This window comes from Oncorhynchus masou, chromosome 26, assembly GCF_036934945.1.
Source record: "Oncorhynchus masou masou isolate Uvic2021 chromosome 26, UVic_Omas_1.1, whole genome shotgun sequence".
Classification (NCBI taxonomy): domain Eukaryota; kingdom Metazoa; phylum Chordata; class Actinopteri; order Salmoniformes; family Salmonidae; genus Oncorhynchus; species Oncorhynchus masou.
Window position 1 is genome coordinate 7,652,599 of NC_088237.1, and position 22,640 is coordinate 7,675,238.

Consider the following 22,640-nt stretch of genomic DNA (forward strand, 5'->3'; position numbering starts at 1 on the left):
AATTATGGACTGGTGCCACCAACTGAAAATGTTTGTCTGGAACCTTGCTTTCCCTGGCTCTCCTCCCTCTCACCATGTATCCCACACCTCCCTCCTGGGCACAAATGAATGAATCTAATTGGCAGGGGTGCGCTAGGGTGAGATATTTCCCCAAACAGAGACTGGCATTACCCAGCCCTGGGCTCCAACCACAGCCACCCCCACACAGAAGCAAGCTGAACCAGGCAGAAGCTATGAGTCATAGTCCTGCTTAAAACATCCCAGAGGAGTAATACCAGGATAGAAACCCACTGCACCTCTCACTACATCACCTCAACACTGACTGCACCAGCAGGCGGCACCAGCCTCCCACAGCAGGGACCCTAGCTCCCAGCTAAACTGGCAGAAAGTAACGTGTGTGTGTGTGGTCTCTCCAGTTGTTTGTGAGAGAGATTCACACAAACCTTGCCCTTAATCAAGCCTTCTACCAAAGTCAGGGATGGACAACTGGCGTCCCGCAGCCCCCCTTTTGAAGGCTCCTGGATCAATTCCCCCACAGTCGGGATCTCAACTGTTGCCAGAGAATGTTATGGTCATTTCTCTACCATAAACCCCCTCCAACGTGTAACCACAACAGCCCGGGACCTCCACATCCTGCTACTTCACCTGCGGGATCGTCTGAGACCAGCCAACTGGACAGCTGATGAAACTGCGGGTTTGCACCCAAAAATAGTTTCTGCACAAACTGTCAGATACCATCTCACGGAAGCTCATCTGCCTGCTTGTCATCCTCACCAGGGGCTTGACCTGACTGCAGCTCGGCTTCATAACCAACTTGTGGACGGCCACTTGAACACTGGAGAAGTGCGCTCTTCACAGATGAAACCCGGTTTCAACTGTATCGGGCAGATGGCAGAAAGTGTGGATGGCGTAGTGTGGGCGAGTGGCTCGCTGGTTTCAACGTTATATGAACAGAGCGCCCGGTGGCGGTGGGGTTATGGTATGGGCAGGCATAAGCTACCGACAACGAACACAATTGCATTTTATCGATGACAATTTGAATGCAAAGAGATGCCGTGAAGAGATCCTGAGGCCCATGGTCGCACCATTCATCAGTCAGCATTACCTCATGTTTTAGCATGACAACACGTCGCAAGGATCACCCGTTGAGCATGTTTGGGATGCTCTGGATCAACGTGTACAACAGCGTGTTCCAGATCCCGCCTATATCCTGCAACTTAGTAAAGCCATTGAAGAGTGGGACATTCCACAGGCCCCAATTTATTTTGTTAGTCAGTCTCATTTAGTAAATATTTTCTTGATTCTATTTTCTTAAAACTGCACTGTTGGTTAATTAAGGGATTGTAAGGAAGCATTTCATAGTAAGGTCTACACATGTTGTATCAGGCGCACGTAACAAATAAAATTGGATTAGATTTTATATTTAAAGTGATCGTGTGGTTGGTGACTTTAATGTTTGTAGCTACTTTCTAAGTAAATAAAAAGAAACGTCCTCACTGTCAACTGCGATTATTTTCAGCAAACTTAACATGTGTAAATATTTGAACAAATATAAGATTCAACAACAGACAAACTGAACAAGTACCACAGACATGTGACTAACAGAAATGGAATAATGGGACACTGAAAAAAAGGGGGAGTGAAAATCAAAAGTAACAGTCAGTATCTGGTGTGGCCACCAGCTGCATTAAGTACTGCAGTACATCTCCTCCTCATGGACTGCACCAGATTTGCCAGTTCTTGCTGTGAGATCTTCCACCAAGGCACCTGCAAGTTCCCTGACATTTCTGGGGGGGAATGGCCCTAGCCCTCAGATCCAAATGGTCCCAGACGTGCTCAATGGGATTGAGATCCGGGCTCTTCGCTGGCTATTGCAGAACACTGACATTCATGTCTTGAAGGAAATCACGCACAGAACGAGCAGTACGGATGGTGGCATTGCCACCAGGATGAGCCTGCAGGAAGGGTACCACAAGAGAGGAGGATGTCTTCCCTGTAACGCACAGCTTTGAGATTGCCTGCAATGGCAAACTCAGTCCAATGATGCTGTTGTGGCAAAATCCTGCACGGAGCCTCCACCATGCACTGCCACTTCAAGAGCGCATCAGCAGTAAGGAAGGAGGAATTAAAGACAGCTCTTTCAGCTCTTTTGGGTGGAGCTCTTGGGTGGCGCGACAGTTTGATTGTGTGGGCTGTGCCGCAGAAGTTTTGTTTGTTTTCAGCGCGTGTAGTTTATAAAGTATTTAACTCAATCATCGGTGTGATCACTCTAGGTCGTGGTTGTTTTCGTTTGGGACCGCGCCCGTTATGGATCGCATGGATTAGTAGCAACCTTGTTGGTTTGTATGTTAAAGCTTCGCAACAAACCGTCAGACAGTACACCGGCACGCCTGAAGACCACAGCTAAGATCTCTCTTGTTCTCTTTCTCTCTTTCTCTTCCCTCTATCGGTCCAGTGCTTTACCCTGCAACAGACTATTTTTAAATGCACTTCCCATTGACGTTCATTAGAGCTGGACTATTATTGCCCTGCCATAAGTAATTGGGTGGACATTTTAGTTAAAAGGGAGGTTGCTTGCAAGTTGTGTATTGTTACGTGAACTGTATTGAGGTGAGGTGTATTAATGACATGTGGCTGAGAAGATTGTGGACGTTTTTAAGGCGTTTGTTGTGTCTATGAACACCCCCCACATTCATACCCTCTGCACTCATCCACTGGAAGATAATACAGCTTATTGCAAATCCTATGTTGATGACTGGGTTCTTTCTTGTATGAAGTTGCTGTTAAATTGCTCTGCCATTATTAGTACTATTATTATTGTATGAGGTATTCTTATTGGGGTTACCCCTGTGCTGTGATGTGGGTTTATATGGTGTGTATTCTCTTTTCTCTCCACTGGCTATCTGGTAAACACGCTACACTCTCGGCAGTCTCTTCTGCTGATGTGTGTGGGTCTGGTAGTGGTACTCTCTCTATTCTACTATTTTCCTTTCGGCATTGTTAATACCTGCCTGGCGCCCAAACAAAATCTCTTTACCCCTCTCTAATAAATAATGCTACACTGTGACACACTGCCTCAGAACATGCAGGACTCTCGACCTCCAAATCGATCCCGCTCGAGAGTACAGGCCTCGGGGTAACGCTAATTCCATTGACGATAAACGCAAATCTGACCATCACCCCTGGTGAGACAAAACAGCAACCCGCAACTCGTCAGTGAAGAGCACTTTTTGTCCTGTCTGGTCCAGCAAAGGTTGGTTTGTGCCCATAGGCGACTTTGTTGCCGGTGATGTCTGGTGAGGACCTGCCTTTACAACAGGCCTACAAGCCCTCATTCCAGCCTCTCTCAGCTTATTGAGGACATTCTGAGCACTCATGGAGGGATTGTGCGTTCCTGGTATAACTCGGCAGTTGCTGTTGCCATGCTGTACCTGTCCCGCAGGTGTGATGTTCCGATGTACCAATCCTGTGCAGATGTTGTTACATGTGGTCTGCCACTGCGAGGACGATCAGCTGTCCGCCCTGTCTCCCTGTAGCGCTGTCTTAGGCGTCTCACAGTACGGACATTGTAATGTATTGCCCTGGCCACACCTGCAGTCCTCATGCCTCCTTGCAGCATGTCTAAGGCATGTTCATGCAGATGAGCAGGGATATCTTTCTTTTGGTGTTTTTCCAGAGACAGTAGAAAGGCCTCTTTAGTGTCCTAAGTTTTCATAACTGTGACCTTAATTGCCTACCGTCTGTAAGCTGTTTGTGTCTTAGCCTCTCTGGGATCATTGGGACGCTAGCGTCCCACCTCAACAACAGCCAGTAAAATTGCAGGGCGCCAAATCCAAACAGAAATCCCATAATTAAAATTCCTCAAACATACAAGTATTATACACCACTTTAAAGATAAACTTCTTGTTAATCCAACCACAGTGTCCGATTTCAAAAAGGCTTTACGGCGAAAGCACAACCATGCGATTATGTTAGGACAGCACCTAGCCACAAGAAACCATGCAGACATTTTCCAGCCAAGGAGAGGACTCAGAAAAAGTCAGAAAAAGCGATTAAAAGAATCACTAACCTTTGATGATCTTCACCTGGTGGCACTCCCAGGACTCCATGTTACACAATAAATGTTTGTATTGTTCGATAATGTCCCTCTTTATGTCCAAAAACCTCCATTTTGTGGGTGCGTTTAGTTCAGTAATCCAAAAGCACAAAGCGCGCTCTCAACATCCATGTTTAAAATCAATCATGTTGTTTTTGTCATAAATAATCAATAATATTTCAACCGGACAAAAGCTTCGTCAATAGAAAAGGAGAAACAAGAAAGGCACGCTCCCGATCGTGCGCTGGACTCATGTCTGGAAATTTCCACTGTCCACTCATTGAAAGTGCTGTCTCTCCCTCATTTTTCAGAGTACAAGCCTGAAACAATGCCTAAAGACTGGCCACATGTAGAAGAAGCCATAGAGATTGTGAACTGGGTCTTAAGTCTTTGTATGGTGGATAGGCTTTCAATGGAAGAACAGCCTTTCAAAATAATAGTGCTTCCTGGATGGATTTTTCTCAGGTTTTCACCTGCCATATCAGTTCTGTTTTTCCTCAGACATTAGTTTAACAGTTTTGGAAACTTGAGTGTTTTCTATCCAAATCTACCAATTATATGCATATCCTAGCTTCTGGGCTAGGATATGCATATCTGGGCTAGGATATTTCATCCAAAATTCCGAATGATGCCCACTACCCTAGTGAAGTTAACAACCGTTCCACAGGTGCATGTTCATTAATAGTTTATGGTTCATTGAACAAGCATGGGAAACCGTGTTTAAACCCTTTACAGTGAATATTTGTGAAGTAAGTTGGATTTTTACAAATTATCTTTGAAAGACAGGGTCCTGAAAAAGGGGACGTTTAGCTGCAGACAACTTGTGCAATACATTAGGAGATAAAGCAGCCAGTTTCACCTGTAACATAACTTTACATTATGAAGCTTACCTTCGTTCACACGTAGCACAATGGGAGAAAGCAGGAGCAGCTGTGTACTGACAGGGGTTACATTTTATGAGTCAACAGTGTTTTTTGTTTTGTTTCAATAGAGTGATCAGGGACTTGCAACTATTCCTTCACAGAAAATACATTAGAGCAACACAGCTGGCGGAAAATAGCTTCTTTTTCATCAGATGACATCAGAACCACAAAGTTATTTGGCTGGCAGCCACACAAGTAAATGAGCTTATGATGAAAAAGCAAGGTCTTTTTTTGCAAAAATTATGCATGGCCATCCTATTTCTAATATTTATCATGGAAAAATTGTTGCCTGATACATTTCATAATGTTTTGCTTAAAGTTAGTCTTGCATTTTACTGGAGAAAAGTGGTCTGGCTACACCAAGAAAAGTACTGGAGAAAAGTAGCTACACATCAGTCAAAGCGCTATCTGCTGCTAGAATGCCCGTTCGTGTATGAATTGTCATCCTAGTGAAATGCAACTGAAGCACAACATGTGTGTGATGCTGAGCAGAAATGACAATAAATAGAATTTTAAAAAAGGAGGAAAAATATTTTTTCTTTACTGCATCATTCTGCATTAACTAGAAAGTTAAACTTATGCATCACGTTATCTAAGTAAGTGACTGAATTAACAAGGTGACGGAGCATCATATTGAGTTAACTTCCTGCCGTGTTTCAGAAGTCAAAGTCCTTTGGATGAGTTCTGTATACCTGACACTGCTAGTTTCTTGGCCATGGACCCAAAATTTCGATGTTTTGTTTCCATGAGCCACTCCGTTATCACTTTTGCCTTATGGCAAGGTGCTCCATCATGCTGGAAAAGGCATTGTTCATCACCAAACTGTTCCTGGATGGTTGAGAGAAGTTGCTCTCGGAGGATGTATTGGTACCATTCTTTATTCATGGCTGTGTTCTTGGGCAAAATTGTGAGTGAGTCCACTCCCTTGGCTGAGAAGCAACCCCACACATGAATGGTCTCAGGATGCTTTACTGTTGGCAGGACACAGGACTGATGGTAGCACTCACCTCGTCTTCTCTGGGACAAGCTTTTTTCCGGACGCCCCAAACAATCGGAAAGGGGATTCAGAGAAAATGACTTTACCCCAGTCCTCAGCAGTCCAATCCCTGTACCTTTTGCAGAATACCAGTCTGTCCCTGATGTTTTTCCTGGGGAGAAGTGGCTTCTTTGCTGCCCTTCTTGACACCAGGCTATCCTCAAAGTCTTCGCCTCACTGTGCGTGCCGATGCACTCACACGTGCCTGCTGCCATTCCTGAGCAAGCTCTGTACTAGTGGTGCCCGCAGCTGAATCAACATTAGGAGACGGTCCTGGCGCTTGCTGGATTTTCTTGGGCGCCCTGAAGCCTTCTTCACAACAATTGAGCCGCTCTCCTTGAAGTTCTTGATGATTCGATAAATGGTTGATTTAAGTGCAATCTTAATGGCAGCAATATCCTTGCCTGTGAAGCCCTTTTTGTGCAAAGCAATGATGTCGGCACGTGCTTCCTTGCAGGTAACTATGGTTGACAGAGGAAGAACAATGATTCCAAGCACCACCTTCCTTTTGAAGCTTCCAGTCTGTTATTCAAACTCAATCAGCATGACAGAGTGATCTCCAGCCTTGTCCTCATCAACACTCACACATGTGTTAGCGAGAGAGTCACTGACATGATGTCAGCTGGTCCTTTTGTGTCAGGTCTGAAATGCAGTGGAAATGTTATTTTGGGATTCAGTTCATTTGCATGGCAAAGGGGGACTTTGCAATTAATTGCAATTCATCTGATCACTCTTCATAATATTCTGGAGTATATACAAACTGCCATCATACAAACTGAGGCAGCAGACTTCATGAAAATGTATATTTGTGTCATTCTCAAAACTTTTGGCCACGACTGTGTGTGTGTGGGGCAAAAAAGTATTTAGTCAGCCACCAATTGTGCAATTTCACCTACTTAAAAAGATGAGAGAGGCCTGTAATTTTCATCATAGGTACACTTCAACTATGACAGACAAAATGAGGGGGAAAAAAATCCAGAAAAACACATTGCAGAATTTTTTATTAATTTATATGCAAATTATGGTGGAAAATACATTTTTGGCCACCTACAAACAAACAAGATTTCTGGCTCTCAAAGACGTGTAACTTCTTCTTTAAGAGGCTAATCTGTCCTCCACTCTTTACCTGTATTGATAGCACCTGTTTGAACTTGTTATCAATATAAAAGACACCTGTCCACAACCTCAAACAGTCACACTCCAAACTCCACTATGGCCAAGACCAAAGAGCTGTCAAAGGACACCATAAACAAAATTGTAGACCTGCACCAGGCTAGGAAGACTGAATCTGCAATAGGTAAGCAGCTTGGTTTGAAGAAGTCAACTGTGGGAGCAATTATTAGGAAATGGAAGACATACAAGACCACTGATAATCTCCCTCGATCTGGGGCTCCACGCAAGAGCTCACCCCGTGGGGTCAAAATGATCACAAGAACGGTGAGTAAAAATCCCAGAACCACACGGGGGGACCTAGTGAATGACCTGCAGAGAGCCGGGACCAAAGTAACAAACACTCTACGCCACCAGAGACTCAAATCCTGCAGTGCCAGACGTGTCCCCCTGCTTAAGCCAGTACATGTCCAGGCCCGTCTGAAGTTTTCTAGAGAGCATTTGGATGATCCAGAAGAAGATTGGGAGAATGTCATATGGTCAGATGAAACCAAAATATAACTTTTTGGTAAAATCTCAACTTGTCGTGTTTGGAGGACAAAGAATGCTGAGTTGCATCCAAACATCATGCTTTGGGGCTGCTTTTCTACAAAGGGACCAGGACGAATGATCCGTGTAAAGGAAAGAATGAATGGGGCCATGTATCGTGAGATTTTGAGTGAAAACCTCCTTCCATCAGCAAGGGCATTGAAGATGAAATGTGGCTGGGTCTTTCAGCATGACAATGATCCCAAACACACCGCCCGGGCAACGAAGGAGTGGCTTCGTAAGAAGCATTTCAAGGTCTTGGAGTGGCCTTGCCAGTCTCCAGATCTCTACCCCATAGAAAATCTTTGGAGGGAGTTGAAAGTCCGTGTTGCCCAGCAACAGCCCCAAAACATCACTGCTCTAGAGGAGATCTGCATGGAGGAATGGGCCAAAATACCAGCAACAGTGTGTGAAAACCTTGTGAAGACTTACAGAAAACTATTGACCTCTGTCATTGCCAACAAAGGGTATTTAACAAAGTATTGAGATAAACTTGTTATTGACCAAATACTTATTTTCCACCATAATTTGCAAATAAATTCATAAAAAATCCTGCAATATGATTTTACTGATTTTCCTTCTAATTTTTTCTGTCATGGTTGAAGTGTACCTATGATGAAAATTACAGGCCTCATCTTTTTAAGTGGGAGAACTTGCACAATTGGTGGCTGACTAAATACGTTTTTGCCCCACTGTATATACACATGTATAACTTTGAGCTGGATTGCCTGTCTTTGCAATTCTTTATTTTAGTTTGAACTCGTTAGCATATTTAGCTCACAGCCACCATGGAAATATGCTATTGTGTATTAAACCATTTATACCGTAAATCCCTGGATGAGAGAAGGACGGTATGAAGACATGGAAATCTGGATACCGCCCAACCCTGGTGTGTGCTGGCTAGTCTTTCAGACTGAGAACAGAAGAAAAAAATGGCACTTCAAATGCCACCAATTTCACACAACCATGTAAAACTAGATGCCAGTATTACTTGTATAACACCACAGAAAAGCTACATCAAAAAGAAGGCCTTTGCAACAAGTAACCTAGTTGCTGGAAAATCATTTAAGTTCCATTTCAAGCTCAAACAGAGGAATTTATTAATATAAAAACAGAAAGAAAAGTATTTTCTATTCCAGATCTGATACTACTCTCACAGTGGCTTTCGCAGTGTTTTATACCATCAATCTCTAGGGGCGCTGAGGTAAATGCTTCCAATCTCCTTCTCTGTTAAGTTAGCTATAGAGCCCGTTAAAAATAGTGGCTCATTAATATCACTTTAGGCGTTTTAGCAACAAGGCCCCATAAGGGATCTATTTATTTAGGAGAATTAATAAAAAGTGTGCTTCGGCTCCTTTGTCCCGTAGTAAATGCTACTGCATTCTGTCGACAGCAGCAGTTCCTAAAGGAGCGCCGGAGAGAGGGTGTGTGTGTGTGTGTGTGTGTGTGTGTGTGTGTGTGTGTGTGTGGGTGGTTCCTGTGACCTTGTCTCTATCGAACTATGTGTGTTTGGCAGAGGCACGTCATTTTGGCCCTAATTGTTTCTCAACCATTTTTATGGGGCCCAACACCTCCAGCACCTTAATTAGCTAGTTTAGTAGGTCCTTCCTGTCCCAGCTGTAAACCTATTCTCTCTAATACCCACTACTACCATATCCACAGAGACGACAGTGAGTGGAGGGGTTAAATAGCTGAGGAGTGGGGGTCTGGGAAGCCATTACCCTCTTTGTGTATGGGTGTTTTATAGGGTGCTTTTAAAGGATGTACGTCTGTTCTTTTGTCTTGCTAATGAATAAAAAGACATGATCAATTCCAAGATAAAATCCTTGTGTTTGTAGGTGAGTGCACTTGACTGAACTACCTTAATGGGTCTTTTGGTCAAATAAACACCTTCCACTGAAAGACTAACTCTGATAACCAGCTTCACAAGCTTTGTGGCCACATCGCTCCATAAGAGAGCTGCTCACTCTCTGACACCATACGTCTTTTTACAGATCACCCAGCTGTGCTAATCAGAGACGGGGTCTCCCAGGGCCCAGCGCAGGGTTCCGAGGTCAGCGTTAATCAGACAGCAGCGTGGGGCTGTGTCCCGCTTCGGCGAATCACAGGGGTTTCGGCTGCACCGCTCACACGTCAGTCATCAAAACACAACAGCTGGTGATCGCTCACCTCTTCTCTTCGTGTGTGTGTGTGTGTACCCATAGCTGTGTGAGTTAAACTGCATGTGTGTACCAGTGTGTGCCTGGTACACTCCTCACGGGACTCACTCTAGTGTGTGTGTCAGTCGTTGATTGAGTTAAATACAAAGAGCCTCTAGGGAGCAGAACAGAAGCCTGTAAAGTCTCTCTCCATTTGTCTCTACGGTTAATGCTTTCAACAAAAACAGCAGGGATTAAGGTAAAGGCACGCTAGCTTCCACACAGGTCACGGTGACATGTAAACTGCATCAAGTGGTGCGGGAGACCAATAGAAGAACAGCTAAAGAGAAAATGGGGTTAGTTCACTAGTCTCATGCTTGATTTTGATGCATGCTGGTGCAGAATGAAAGAGAATATGATACACATCGAGTATTGTACATTGCTATATGAAACATACTAACCGACACCCGCATGAGCAATCAACCGTCCCTGGTGATTTTATAAGATGTTTTTGTGGTGATCTGCCTTCAGGGCAGAAAGCTGTAGAAATCTGTCTGACAGCTGGATGTTATTGTGAAGTTTACCATAGAGAGTTTTTAGGAAACCAAGATTTCAATAATAACATCTGCTTCCTAAAACTAGGAGCAAGGCCATCCAGTGTTGTCAGCCTCATCGAGGCTGCATTGCAAATGGCACCCTATTCCGTATATAGTGCACTTCTTGGTCAAAGGTAGTAGGGACTAGGGTGCCACATGAGACGCAGACTGAGTGTTAGCCATCCTTTGTATTTTCCTTGAATGTCCAAAGGGTTTGGGTCAAAACAGCACTTTGCCATGCTACAAAATGTTGTTTCCTGCTTAATACCTATTATAATATGTTCATCACGATCTTATGTCTTTCCACGGAGATAGCAGTCTTAAAATCTCCACATTCTAAGGCGTCAGATAATCTTCAGAGTAAGCATTCCTTTCTACTGCAACAAGCAGAGGCTCAGTTCAGCTCCCGCCCACAGACGCAGACCAACAGTCCCCTGTGTCGCTCTCATACACAGACACAGTCCCACACAGACACACACCTCTAAACAGTGTGAAAGCCAAGTATGAATGTTCCCGGGTTAAAACCGGCTACTGTGAAGTTGTGAAGAAAAAAACAAATCACAAGTGCCTGTGAGAATCGGCTTTGTACACACAATTGACTGCGGTAATTAGGGACAAAACAGCACAAAAATGTTGTCTGGCTGGGAGTGCCTCCTAATGTACTGCTGCCCCTGAAGAGAGGTGAGTCACCAGCATACAAATGGCCCTCTCTGGAGTAGAGAGACTGGAGACCGCCATCCCGAATGACAGATACAAAGAGCACAGGAAAGACGATGAGAGGAGAGAGATGAGAGAAGTGCGGTGAGCGGGGTGAGAGGAGCGGGAGAGAGAGCGAGAGAGAATGAGAGATACAGTATGTAGATGATTGCCATTCTGTAGCCCGACGGACGTCCCATGACCATTCATTCCCTATCGTATATACATCGTATATAACTTGAAACCAACCTCCATGTACATTATGTTGTTAATTTATTCGCCATTCTGTGTTTGTCTTATTTTGATTTATTAAAATGTAAATCGATCGAAGACGACAATAAAACAGCAGTGTTTTACCTGTATGGGTGATTATTTGTACTATTATTACTACTCAGATTAACTGTATTTCATTATTTTTAATGAGAACACCCCCTAAAATTACCCGCTTCAAAAAATATGAGAATAAAAATGGTCTTCCTCTATAGAAGTAGGTCCTGCCTCTCGCTATATAGCAGAAAGCAGATGATTCAGTCAACGCTCCTGTCGGTCCCAGACTATGGCCACATCGTCTATATGAACTCAGCTGCCACTTCATTATAGCCGTTAGATGTAGTTTATCATAGAGCATTGCACTTTATTACGGGCGGCAATGTTAGTGGTCATCACTGCAGTCTCTACCAGGAAGTTGGTTGGCCCTCTGATGTCACGTAGGTTACGTCACACAATACATTGCTATGTTTTCATTTATAAAGCCCTTTTACACAAAGTCCCACTGTACCTAGCAGCATTACTACACTTTAGACAATGTTACCACACCCCATCTCGGGGATGACTAACTCTGGACATTCCTTTGGTCTCTACTGAGTTAGGTCAATCAGATTTTAGTTCTTGCACCTTATTTGTGGAACAATCTTCAACATTTTCTTAAATGTGATGTTCTGGTGCCTCTTGGTGAATTCAGAAAGCTGATTGAGGAACTGAGGAATGTGTTTGTTTTTTAGGACCGTGTTTTTCTTCTTGCATTTTGCATTGATATTTTGATGTGTGTATTTTCTGTGATTTATGTCATTCAGGGCTCATCTGTAAAAGAGACCTTGGTCTCAGCATGACTCCTTGATCAAATAAAGGTCAAATAAATCAATCTAACTATTCTCATTGCATTGTAATGTATTTAATGAAATGCTATACCACTACACTGCTTTGGCAAAATCTACAAATTGTACGTTATGCCAAAAAAAGCTCTCTGAATTTGAGCGAGTGCGAGAGAGAGAACGAAAGACAGAGAAAGAGAGAGAATGTGTGACAGAAAAACCGAGAGAGAGCACTAGCTGAAGTAAATCAAATCAAACCCTCTTTTCCACACCCTGGTGTAATTACACAACATTTCATCCTTCGCGAGTGTTTAGAAAAAAAAACAGCGAGACCAAACGGTGGCAGTGGGCACCACCTGGGAACCGTGCCGGAGGGAGCGTGTGGCTTGCAGCAGCAATCCGCTCTGAACACACCGCTGAATGGCTGTATGGATGCTGTAGCCTTGCCACCTACCTGCCTGCCTTCCACTGCCTAGCTACCTCTGTGTATGGGGCCATTTACGTCAAGGACAAACACACTGGAGTGCTCACACATGGTCACACTCGCACGGCTCGGATGTGGTTATGGCTGTAAATCAATAAGCGACAAAGAGAGAAGAGAGAGAGAGAGAGAGAAAGCGAGGCGGCAGCGGAACAGTTCCCTGGGTGATCCGCTCAACGCCGGCCGCCACAGGATGGACGTGTAAAGAGGCTGTATCTGGCTATGGTGCAGTGCAGAGAGAGAATATTCATCATTCACACACTAATTCTGAAGAGATGGAACAGAGGGGGAAAGTGGGACGGCGCGACTAACTTACACACAGGGGACTCCACTGTGACTAAACCCGTGTGTATTCATGTGTGTGGCCAATTCAACACACACACGGAACTACTACACTCCAAAAACCTAAAAATACACACGCCTAACCCGCTCTCTCCTGGGGAGGTGGTACAGATACACACAGTGAACGTAAACAGTGGAAAGGAGAATTCATGTACCTGAATGCCGTCCAACAATTTGCTCATGCACCAGAAACTGTCAGCCTCGATGTTTCGCAAAGCCGCCTCCTGCAAGCTGGACACGTCAAAGTTCTCCACCTCCTCCTCTGTAGAGAGAGAGAGAGAGAGAGAGAGAGATAATTAGGTCTACCAGCATCACAGCAGGGGCCTTGCATTAAACAGAAGAAAAAAAAAAGAAAAGAGGGATGGAGAGATGTTCTTGAGAGCCCGAGGAGTCCTTGATGAAGTGTGGTGGTGCAGAATGTTATTATGAGAGCTTCGTAGAGAGCCTCTCGAACAGCACCTGTTAACAACACGTCGGTTTACACGCCACACTCATTCGCACATACATTACTTACATTGTGCAGACTGTTTGTTCTTACTACATCTTCAACCACAGCCATTCAACTACATCTACTCTCCACACACATTCAAACATACAGCACTAATCTATATTCTTGTGCCATCTTACTCTTTCAGTATGTTTGCTGCACATAGACCTATCACTTAAACCATGCATTATATCTTTGGAGATTGAGATGGCTATCAAAAGCCTCATGAAATGCCGTACAGATTATGAAGCTAGACATCAGCAATGAAGTCCATTCATGGGTTAAGTGTATGAATGACAGTTGGAACCATTTACCCCTCCACTATGAAATCGGAGATCAGTCTCTGTCCGTTCGTTTGTACAGACTAGGGTTGAATGGCTGGAATACCGGTTAGCGAGATGTATGCTCAAAACCACTCCCTTGTCCCGGGATAAATATGTGAGAAACCAGTCAAATGATAATAAATGATTTATATGAGGAGCATAGCGTGAAATGGAAATGTTAAATTACACGTGATGTCTAAATCTGGCATTGCTACGGCCTCTGTGTGATGAATCAAGGCTCGGGGTGGGGACAGACAGCCCATCTCAGTATGGGGCGCAGTTCACAATGCATGTAGACCTATGATCTCATCATGGTAACTTTTTGTCTTGTGACGGGGAGGCCTACATATGCTGCAGTGATACAAAGACTGAATGCGCGTCTAATTCACCCATCTCCATCCGGCTTTCGAGGATCCACCTGTTTTTAAACAGCCTATCACTCGAATACCGTTGCTTAAATCAGTGCACGCGTGAGCACTCTCTCACAGTCTCTCTCCCCAACTCCATGCAAATTGCATCCAAAATAGAAAATCCTGTTCTAGATTGATATATAACCCTATATATAGATGTCCTAGCCTACCTCTTCCAGGTATTAAATTCAATGCAGTAGTAGCCTTATATTTAGCTAATTAATGATGGGTTATGCATAATAAGCTTCTAACTTATAGCCTCCGTCTCATGTGCAATACACAAGCATCTGTGCTCCGCTGGGCTCTCTTTGAAAAAGACTCGTTATCCACGCAGGAAAAGCTTTTAGTTTTGTTGCTTTTCTTATACCAATAGAATATTGGGGCTCCCAAGTGGTGCAGCGGTCTAAGTTACTGCATCTCAGTGCGAGAGGCGTCACTATAACCTGGAAATGAACCAGAGTCTGTATCACAAACGGCCGTGATCGGTAGCCCCATAGGGAGGCACACAATTGGCCCAGCGTCGTCCGGGTTAGGGTTTGGCTGGGGTCGGCCGTCACTGTAAATGATCATTTGTGCTTAAGGATAGGGGGCAGCATTTTCACTTTGGATGAATTGCGTGCCCATAGCGAACTGCCTCCGACTCTGTCCCAGATGCTAATATATGCATATTATTACTACTATTGGATAGAAAAACACTGACGTTTCTAGAACTTTTTGAATTATGTCTGTGAGTATAACAGAACTCATAGGGCAGGCAAACTTCCAAACAGGAAGTGGAAATTCTGGGGCTGGTTGATCGCCTATTCACATCCCAGTAAGATATGGATCTGTACGCACTTCCTACGCATTCCACTAGATGTCAACAGTCAGTAGAACGTGGAATGAAGCCTCTATTGTGATGTGGGACCGGAAGGGAGGGGAATGAGTCAGTGGTCTGGCAGAATGCCAGTTCCTGGCACTACATTACTCTTGATATCGCCTTGCGTTCCATTACTCTGTACACAAAAACGAATGCTCCGGTTGGAACGTTATTGGATATATGATAATAACATCCTGAAGATTGATTCTCTACTTAGTTTGACCAGTTTATTCAACCTGGAATATAACATTTTGAAGGTTTCGTCCGAGTTCGCCAGGACCAGCGCCAACTTTTGGACATGTCAGCTAAACGTGCTAGCAAAGGTAGCTAATTGGACACTAGTAATGGACATTATCGAACAAATCAACGATTTATTGCGGAACTAGGTTTCCTTGCAATGCATTCTGATGAAAGCTTGTCAAAGGTAAGGGAATATCTATGATGTAATTTCGTATTTCTGTTGACTCCAACATGGCGGAGAAATATTGTTACGTCTGAGCGACGTCTCAGATTATTGCATGGTGTGCTTTTTTCGTAAAGTTTTTTTTAAAATCTGAAGTATATGTAAAACATGTATCATTCATCCAAGTTTATGATGAGTATTTCTGTTATATGACATGGCTCTCTGTAATTACTCCGGATATTTTGGAGGCATTTCTGAACATGGCGCCAATGTAAACCGAGATTTGCGTAAATATGAGCAACACGTTTCCAATAAGGACCATTATACACAGCGATTGAAAAAAACTAAAAAAAGAAAGACTTAACCGTTTTTTTCTCTCTCTCTCATTGATCCACACAACATACAATGGGGGTTGGGGTCTTCATAATCCGTTGCCTTGTTAGCCATACCTCCTTCAATTACTTCTATATGTCCGTCGTGTGTGGACCTGGGTTCATTTAGACCCGGTGTAATATCTTCTGTATTCACGCTGATGGGTGCCATACGGGATCATTAACGTATTAATCAGATTTACGAGGCGAGGAGAGTGTATGACATATACAGGGTGTGGGCTGTGCGTGTGCTCAGTGGCTACTCTGACAGGTAACACCAGAGGAGGTGAGCAACAGGCAAGCCCTCAGGTAAATAGGGAGAGAAGAGAAACTGCTGAAGACGGGCACTAATGGACAGGGAGAAGGTGATGGCTGGATTGTTCAAGGAGAGCCTTTTTCAGGAGCCCTTAATACGGTAGTCACCAAAGATTTCTGTAGAAAAGCCAACGATAAAGCCTTGCACTTGATTCAGAAGCCCTGCAACCCGGGTGCATTTGAACCATTTCATTTGTCTGAAGGGACAAACTCCGCCTACCCGGCAGACCAGGAAAGCAAAATCAAGTGTGCCCCCTGTGCTGGCCAATCGGATAGCTCATATCAATGTGCCTGCAGCTTCCACTAAACTATCGAAGAATAAAGCTGTTTCTATGAGTGAGTTCATGTTTAAGTATCTATTCAGCACTCTCAACACTGTTTGATTTCTCAACACTTTTCCAAAACAAAAAATGCGCTTCTCCCTACTTACACTCGCGCTACAACCAGCACTGCAGTTGCAATGAATGAAGTAGCCAAGGATATTGACATGTTGCGTTTTTTTATTAGCAGCTCGTCGTGTCCATTTTAATATCGCAGAATATTTCACTTTTTCTGCTCATAGGAACAACATCAATTCGTGCATGAGGCAGAAATAATGTGGTGAGACTCTAGTTTCACCATCAGGTGGAAGGAAGACTGTCCCCCCCCTCCCTCTGGTCAGTCTCACCAGAGGAGAGGAAAGGACAGGGACAGTGAGAGGCAGACAGTCTGCTGCTCTCTCCTTTCCTCCGCTGAGATTGACCATCAGATGCAGGTACCATCAGTAAAATTTGAAAAAGCTTAGTATTTCAATTTATGTTCAGCTGTGCCTAGCAAGTAACAACAGATCTATTTTACCAAAGCACGAGTTTAGAATTATAATATGGTCTGAGAAGAACGATATTGGCAGGCCAATCATAGCCAATATGCTGTGAAAATGTATTAGGCCTAATGCACAAACCTCATTCCTACATGACTATTTTTATTAGGTTAATGTTGCATTAAGTTAAATGTTGCAGGCTTACATCTTAAGTCATGTTTAATCTGAGCGGTAGACCCTCCCCAGGTCTAAACTGCCAGTTTAACACTGTTTTGTTCAATTGAGGTGAGGGTTGGGGAGATACCTGTGTAGATCTGCTAGGAGTGTACAAGTATCCTGAGGGTAAGGGGGCTGATGTGGAATTGGGGTTAACTCAGAGTATGCATGAACAAGGGCAAAAGAAGGCGCTGTGTATCTATTCCTCTAATGTCTGTACTACATGTTCCACAAATCAACAGCTCCCCCTGTGGCCACTGTATGAACTGAAGCCTGCTCTGAAGTGATAGAACAATGTTATAGAAGTGAATTTCCCTTGGGAGGGAAGCACAACAAATGATATTTTCTTTATTATATGGGGAGATCTGAGTCACCTACACAGTGTTCTCTCTCAGCCAGTGTTCTCGGCTATATTTAGCCACACACTTACTCTCCCCGGCATACTCTTTACAAAGACAAGTCACTGGGGCCACCAGACAGTTTGACGTCATCAGTAGTAGACGCCACAAAGCTACGAGTTCCATTTCTATGAGTCGACGTGACACGCACAAACCCAGGGGGGTAGGTCAGTAATAATAAGAGCCTTTTGCTGAGAGGTAGAACGTGTCAGTAAGAGTCTGTTACGGGCATTATGATTATGGCTCATGGTTCCCCTTGAAAAACAGAAGAGTTATAGGTGAGCAGTCAGTCTATGTGGGTTAAATAGGCAGAGTGAAAAGTCCCAAGGTGTACTGTTCCTAGCGCCGCACAAACACACACTCTCCCTCTCGCACTCTAAGGGTAGGACCAGGCCATCTGTCCAACCGTATTGTCAGGTGAGAGGGCCTGTGGCCACTCAGCCTCAATAGAGGCAAGGTGACATGAAGCATCACACAAACACAAAGAGAGAGAGAGAGGTGACACAGCCACTGAGCATCACACTGACTGGACACAGGAACCAAAGAAAGGATGGAGAGCAGAAGACCAGAGAGCAGGGATACAGGGATACAAGGTGAAGCCCAGGACATGGGAGGGTGAGATAAAGGTGTTTGACCATTAATAGCGGGCTACAGGCATATGGAGACACACTAGTACACCCAAATGCACTAGGGCTGAAACCCAATTAGTCGACCAGTTGATAGGCTGTTGGTCGATCGAGATGTCGAGCAGTAGCACCAAAAAACTGAAATAATAATTTGTCGTGGAGTAGCCTACAAGACACCTGTCTGATTGGCACCTGTCTGAGAGGACTGATCCACTGTGAAGGCTGTTGGCACAGTCCAACAATCTAAGACACGTGCTACTCAAATTCTATATGGTTATATTATGCAAGAACAATGGTGCAACACATAAAAAAATGATATAATTTCATAACAAATGCACTTTCTCCCTCGGTGAAGAGGGGTTGCTGTCCGCGGTTCTAAAACTGTGCGCTATTGAATTGGCACGTTTTCCTATGTTGCTATGTGCATAATCACCAGTTACCCAGCATTTAGTGTTGAGAATAACACAGTGGAGTTAGGAGATGAGAAAACAGCCCCCGCCTTTATAGTCTAAGAAAAGTGAGGAAATAATTAGGTCTTTAATCAATAGCCTAACTGTTAAATGTGCCTGGCTTTATATATCATCAATACACACTACTGTTCAAAAGTTTGGAGTCACTTAGAAATGTCCTTGTGGGTTTGATTACAGGCTCTAACCAGAATAGTAAGAGTGGGAGGCCCCGGTGCACAACTGAGCAAGAGGACAAGTACATTAGTGTCTGTAGTTTGAGAAACAGACGCCTCACAAGTCCTCAACTGGCAGCTTCATTAAATAGTACCCGCAAAACACCACTCCGGGATGCTGGCCTTCAAGGCAGAGTTCCTCTGTCCAGTGTCTGTAATTTTGCCCATCTAATTATTTTTATTTATTTATTGGCCAGTCAGATGAGTTTTTCTTTGCAACTATGCCTAGAAGGCCAGCATCCCGGAGTGGTGTTTTGCGGGTACTACAGTGTTTTCTAATGATCAACTAGCCTTTTAAAATGATAAACTTGGATTAGCTAACATAATGTGCCATAGGAACACAGGAGTGATGGTTGCTGATAATGGGCCACTGTACGCCTATGTAGATACTCCATTAAAAATCAGCCGTTTCCAGCTTCCATTAGACATTTATAACATTAACCATGTCTACACAATTTCTGATCAATTGGATGTTATTTTAAAATGGACAAAAAAAAAGACACATTTTCTTTCAAAAACAAGGACATTCCTAAGTGACCCCAAACTATTGAAAGGTCGTGTAAATCTAAATAAATATGTTAGATCCTGCTTGTGTTGGCTGGGAGTGTTTGTTTAATAGCGCCAAGCCTGACGCAACCACAACATGTCGGATAAACAACTTGACTAATTCGGCTGTTTTTAATATTTGCTATGCTTTACACTTTTTTCCGTTAGAACAGCCTCTCTGGTATTAAGATTTAGTGTTGACACGGTTCCAAATTGTAAGAAAATAATAATCCTCTTTTATCTCCTTATATGTATTACTATTATTATTATTATGATCATCATTAATAATAAGTCATGTCATTATCATTAGAAGGCTTTGTATAGTATCCTTGTATAACCAGAATTGAGCTGTAGGCCTAAGAACGCATCCTGTTTAGTGTTAACACAGCAACTTAGTTTGGCCTATATCTCAATACTTATGTAGGCTACTGTATCAATCATGCATTTGTTCATGTCATCACACAGCATGAGTCATTCAGGATTTGAAATGCAATAAAGCATTTATTTTTTTTAAATAACAAAAAGAGACCCTTGAATAATTAGCGTAAGGAATAAACCATTCCATTTTTTTCACATGCATTCAGGAATGAGACGGTTTAGTCTTTGCTGTAATAAAGTCTTCCCCAAAAAAGGACCCTCTGGTAGGCTATTTATTAATTTAGTGTCGTTTACATCGTTCCAAACGGTCAGAAAAAAAACACATTGTAATCTACCACCACCTGTTTGGCACACGTAATATGCACACAGCGCTTGTTCCTTACCGTCGGTTTCTTGATCGCCAGTATTTTCCACAACTAGTCACATTTATTCCACACCCGACTTCCCCTTTACCTCCTGAACAAACAAACATACCCCTGTTTTGATTTTATTTGTCAGGTCACCTGGATACATTTCGCTGTCACATGTTTTACAGTGTTTTCACGGTGTTTGTCAGAACCAATTTATCGATGTGATTGTGATATGCTATAGATCAGACCCTATTGGTCACGTGCATGTGATGCGTACATGTATCACGTAAAGCGAGCAAGGCTTGAGGGAACAGGGAATGTTTTTCCTAAACGAGGGATTTCGGTAAGATAACTTTTCAGTCAGAAATAGCTGCAATTATGTTGCGATAAACACTTAATGTTCTGTGGTGGTCACTGCAGCAGGGAGGAGAGAGAGACAAGGGGTGCTAGTCACAGTCACTCACTGTCATTTTTGTATAACACAGCAAGTCTGAGTCCTGCCCGGCACAATCAAATCAATTGCGGTCAGATTCCCTCTAGTCATTTGTGTGTCTTAATTATTTAATCAAACAAACAGTGTGCTTAAAGCATCAGACAAGCTCAGTGCATATACTTTATTTGATTAAAACACATAGGATGTGTCATATATATACATACGTATATATAAATATACATACGTATATATACACATATGCAAGTTGCTGTGTATACACACATATATATATACACATATATATACACACACACACACACACACACATACATATATATATATATATATAAAAAAACAAGAGCAAATTACAGTCTACCAATATTTTTTGGTTGTTGTCAGGGACAGCCCTAACACGCACGAGCACGCACACACACACACACACACACACACACACACACACACACACACGCTTACTCACACAGACACACACAGGCTGATCCCTAGAGCCTGGTGTTGTGATCATCTGGGTTCATTAACCTTTTCTCTACAGATTAGAGAGAGGGGGATGAGATGGGTTCTGCCTGGTAAAACTAGTGCTGCAGCTCTGCAGACTGCAAATCCCAAAATAGAACCAGCACAGCTACTGCCATGGATGCATCCCAAATGGCACCCTATTCCATATATAGTGTACTACTTTTGACCGGAGTCCTATAGGTCCTGGTCAAAAGTAGTAGACAAGCCTAAATAGGGTGCCATTTTTTGGACATCTCTCAGCGATGTTCTATCGATTCCAAGGATAATTTCATGTGCGTCTGAGTTCTTGCCGTTCACGCATGCAGAAATACAGCCGGTATGACGTAGCATTATGATTAGGCAACACCCTTCTCCTATTTTTCTGCCTTTTCAGTCCAGGGTATATTGCATGGTGCTGCCCAGCAGCTCAGAGCAGAATGCTGAGAGGCTTTGTGGCAAATGTAGGAAACTGCAGTCAGAGGATGCTTGGGGAGAGGATTGCACAATCTTGGAGGGTAAGGCAAAATGCTGTTTTATGGAAACACAGTAACAGATGAAGTGATTTGGAGGTTATATGTTCACTACAGTACATGTAAGGATGCTCGTAAATGTATTAACTGAAAGGGGAGAAATGTTCCTTTAATGTCAACTCTGTTTTCATTAGGTAGAGGCCAAGGGCAATGATTGGATGTTTAGACTGGCTGCGCCATAATAATGGATTAGATTTACATGGTGATTTTCCCCACTGCTTTCCAGTGCATTTTAACACCCAAATAGAGTGTGGAAGGGTGGGTTTTAGTGTGAGTGCGTATGGGTGTATGCAGGTGTTTGCATGAGACTGTTTCACTATCGGCTAAAACACAGATCCTCCCCTCTGCCAAGAGGCTTCTTATTGGACGGAGATACCATAGCTACCTGTCTGCCTAGTGTCCATCTTTCCTGACTCTAGGAAAAACGCGACAAGATATCCGGGATAGGGCAGTACCAGCTGTGTGCCTGGCTTGGCACACAGAGAGCTGGGTTACACCTCCAGAGAAAGAGACAGTGAGACACCATGCCATCTGGCAGAACTCCCCAGCAGTATGGGTCTATGGGCTTTCAGTAACACCCGGGGGAGAACGACTGGCAATCTCATTGAAGCCACGGGAGTTCAAGGCTGACCACGGTACAGCAGGCATTGTTAGCAGAAAACAGAATCCTCCGTTATAATGAATGAAAATTGCAATCTTTATGTTATTAAAGTGTTTTGAGGACAGTCATACCAATAAGTGCTTTGAATAAACAATCTGAACAAAGTTTATACACTAATACATTTAAACCTAGTTTTTCACCATTCCTGACATTTAATCCTAGTAAAAATTCCCTGTCTTAAGTCAGTTGGGATCATCACTTTATTTTAAGAAAGTGAAATGTCAGAATAATACTAGAGAGAAT

The 22,640-nt window shown here is 43.4% G+C and overlaps 1 protein-coding gene across 5 annotated transcripts in view; it reads right to left on the reverse strand.

The window, feature by feature from the left end:
• The window catches only part of tbc1d22a (TBC1 domain family, member 22a), a 208,758-nt gene that overhangs the window by 86,416 nt on the left and 99,702 nt on the right, over positions 1–22,640 (reverse strand). For all 5 annotated transcript variants that reach the window (XM_064938236.1, XM_064938233.1, XM_064938234.1 and 2 more), the window contains one exon: positions 13,253–13,359. In XM_064938236.1, the coding sequence (XP_064794308.1) occupies positions 13,253–13,359 (107 nt within the window). The remainder of the gene's footprint in view (positions 1–13,252; positions 13,360–22,640) is intronic.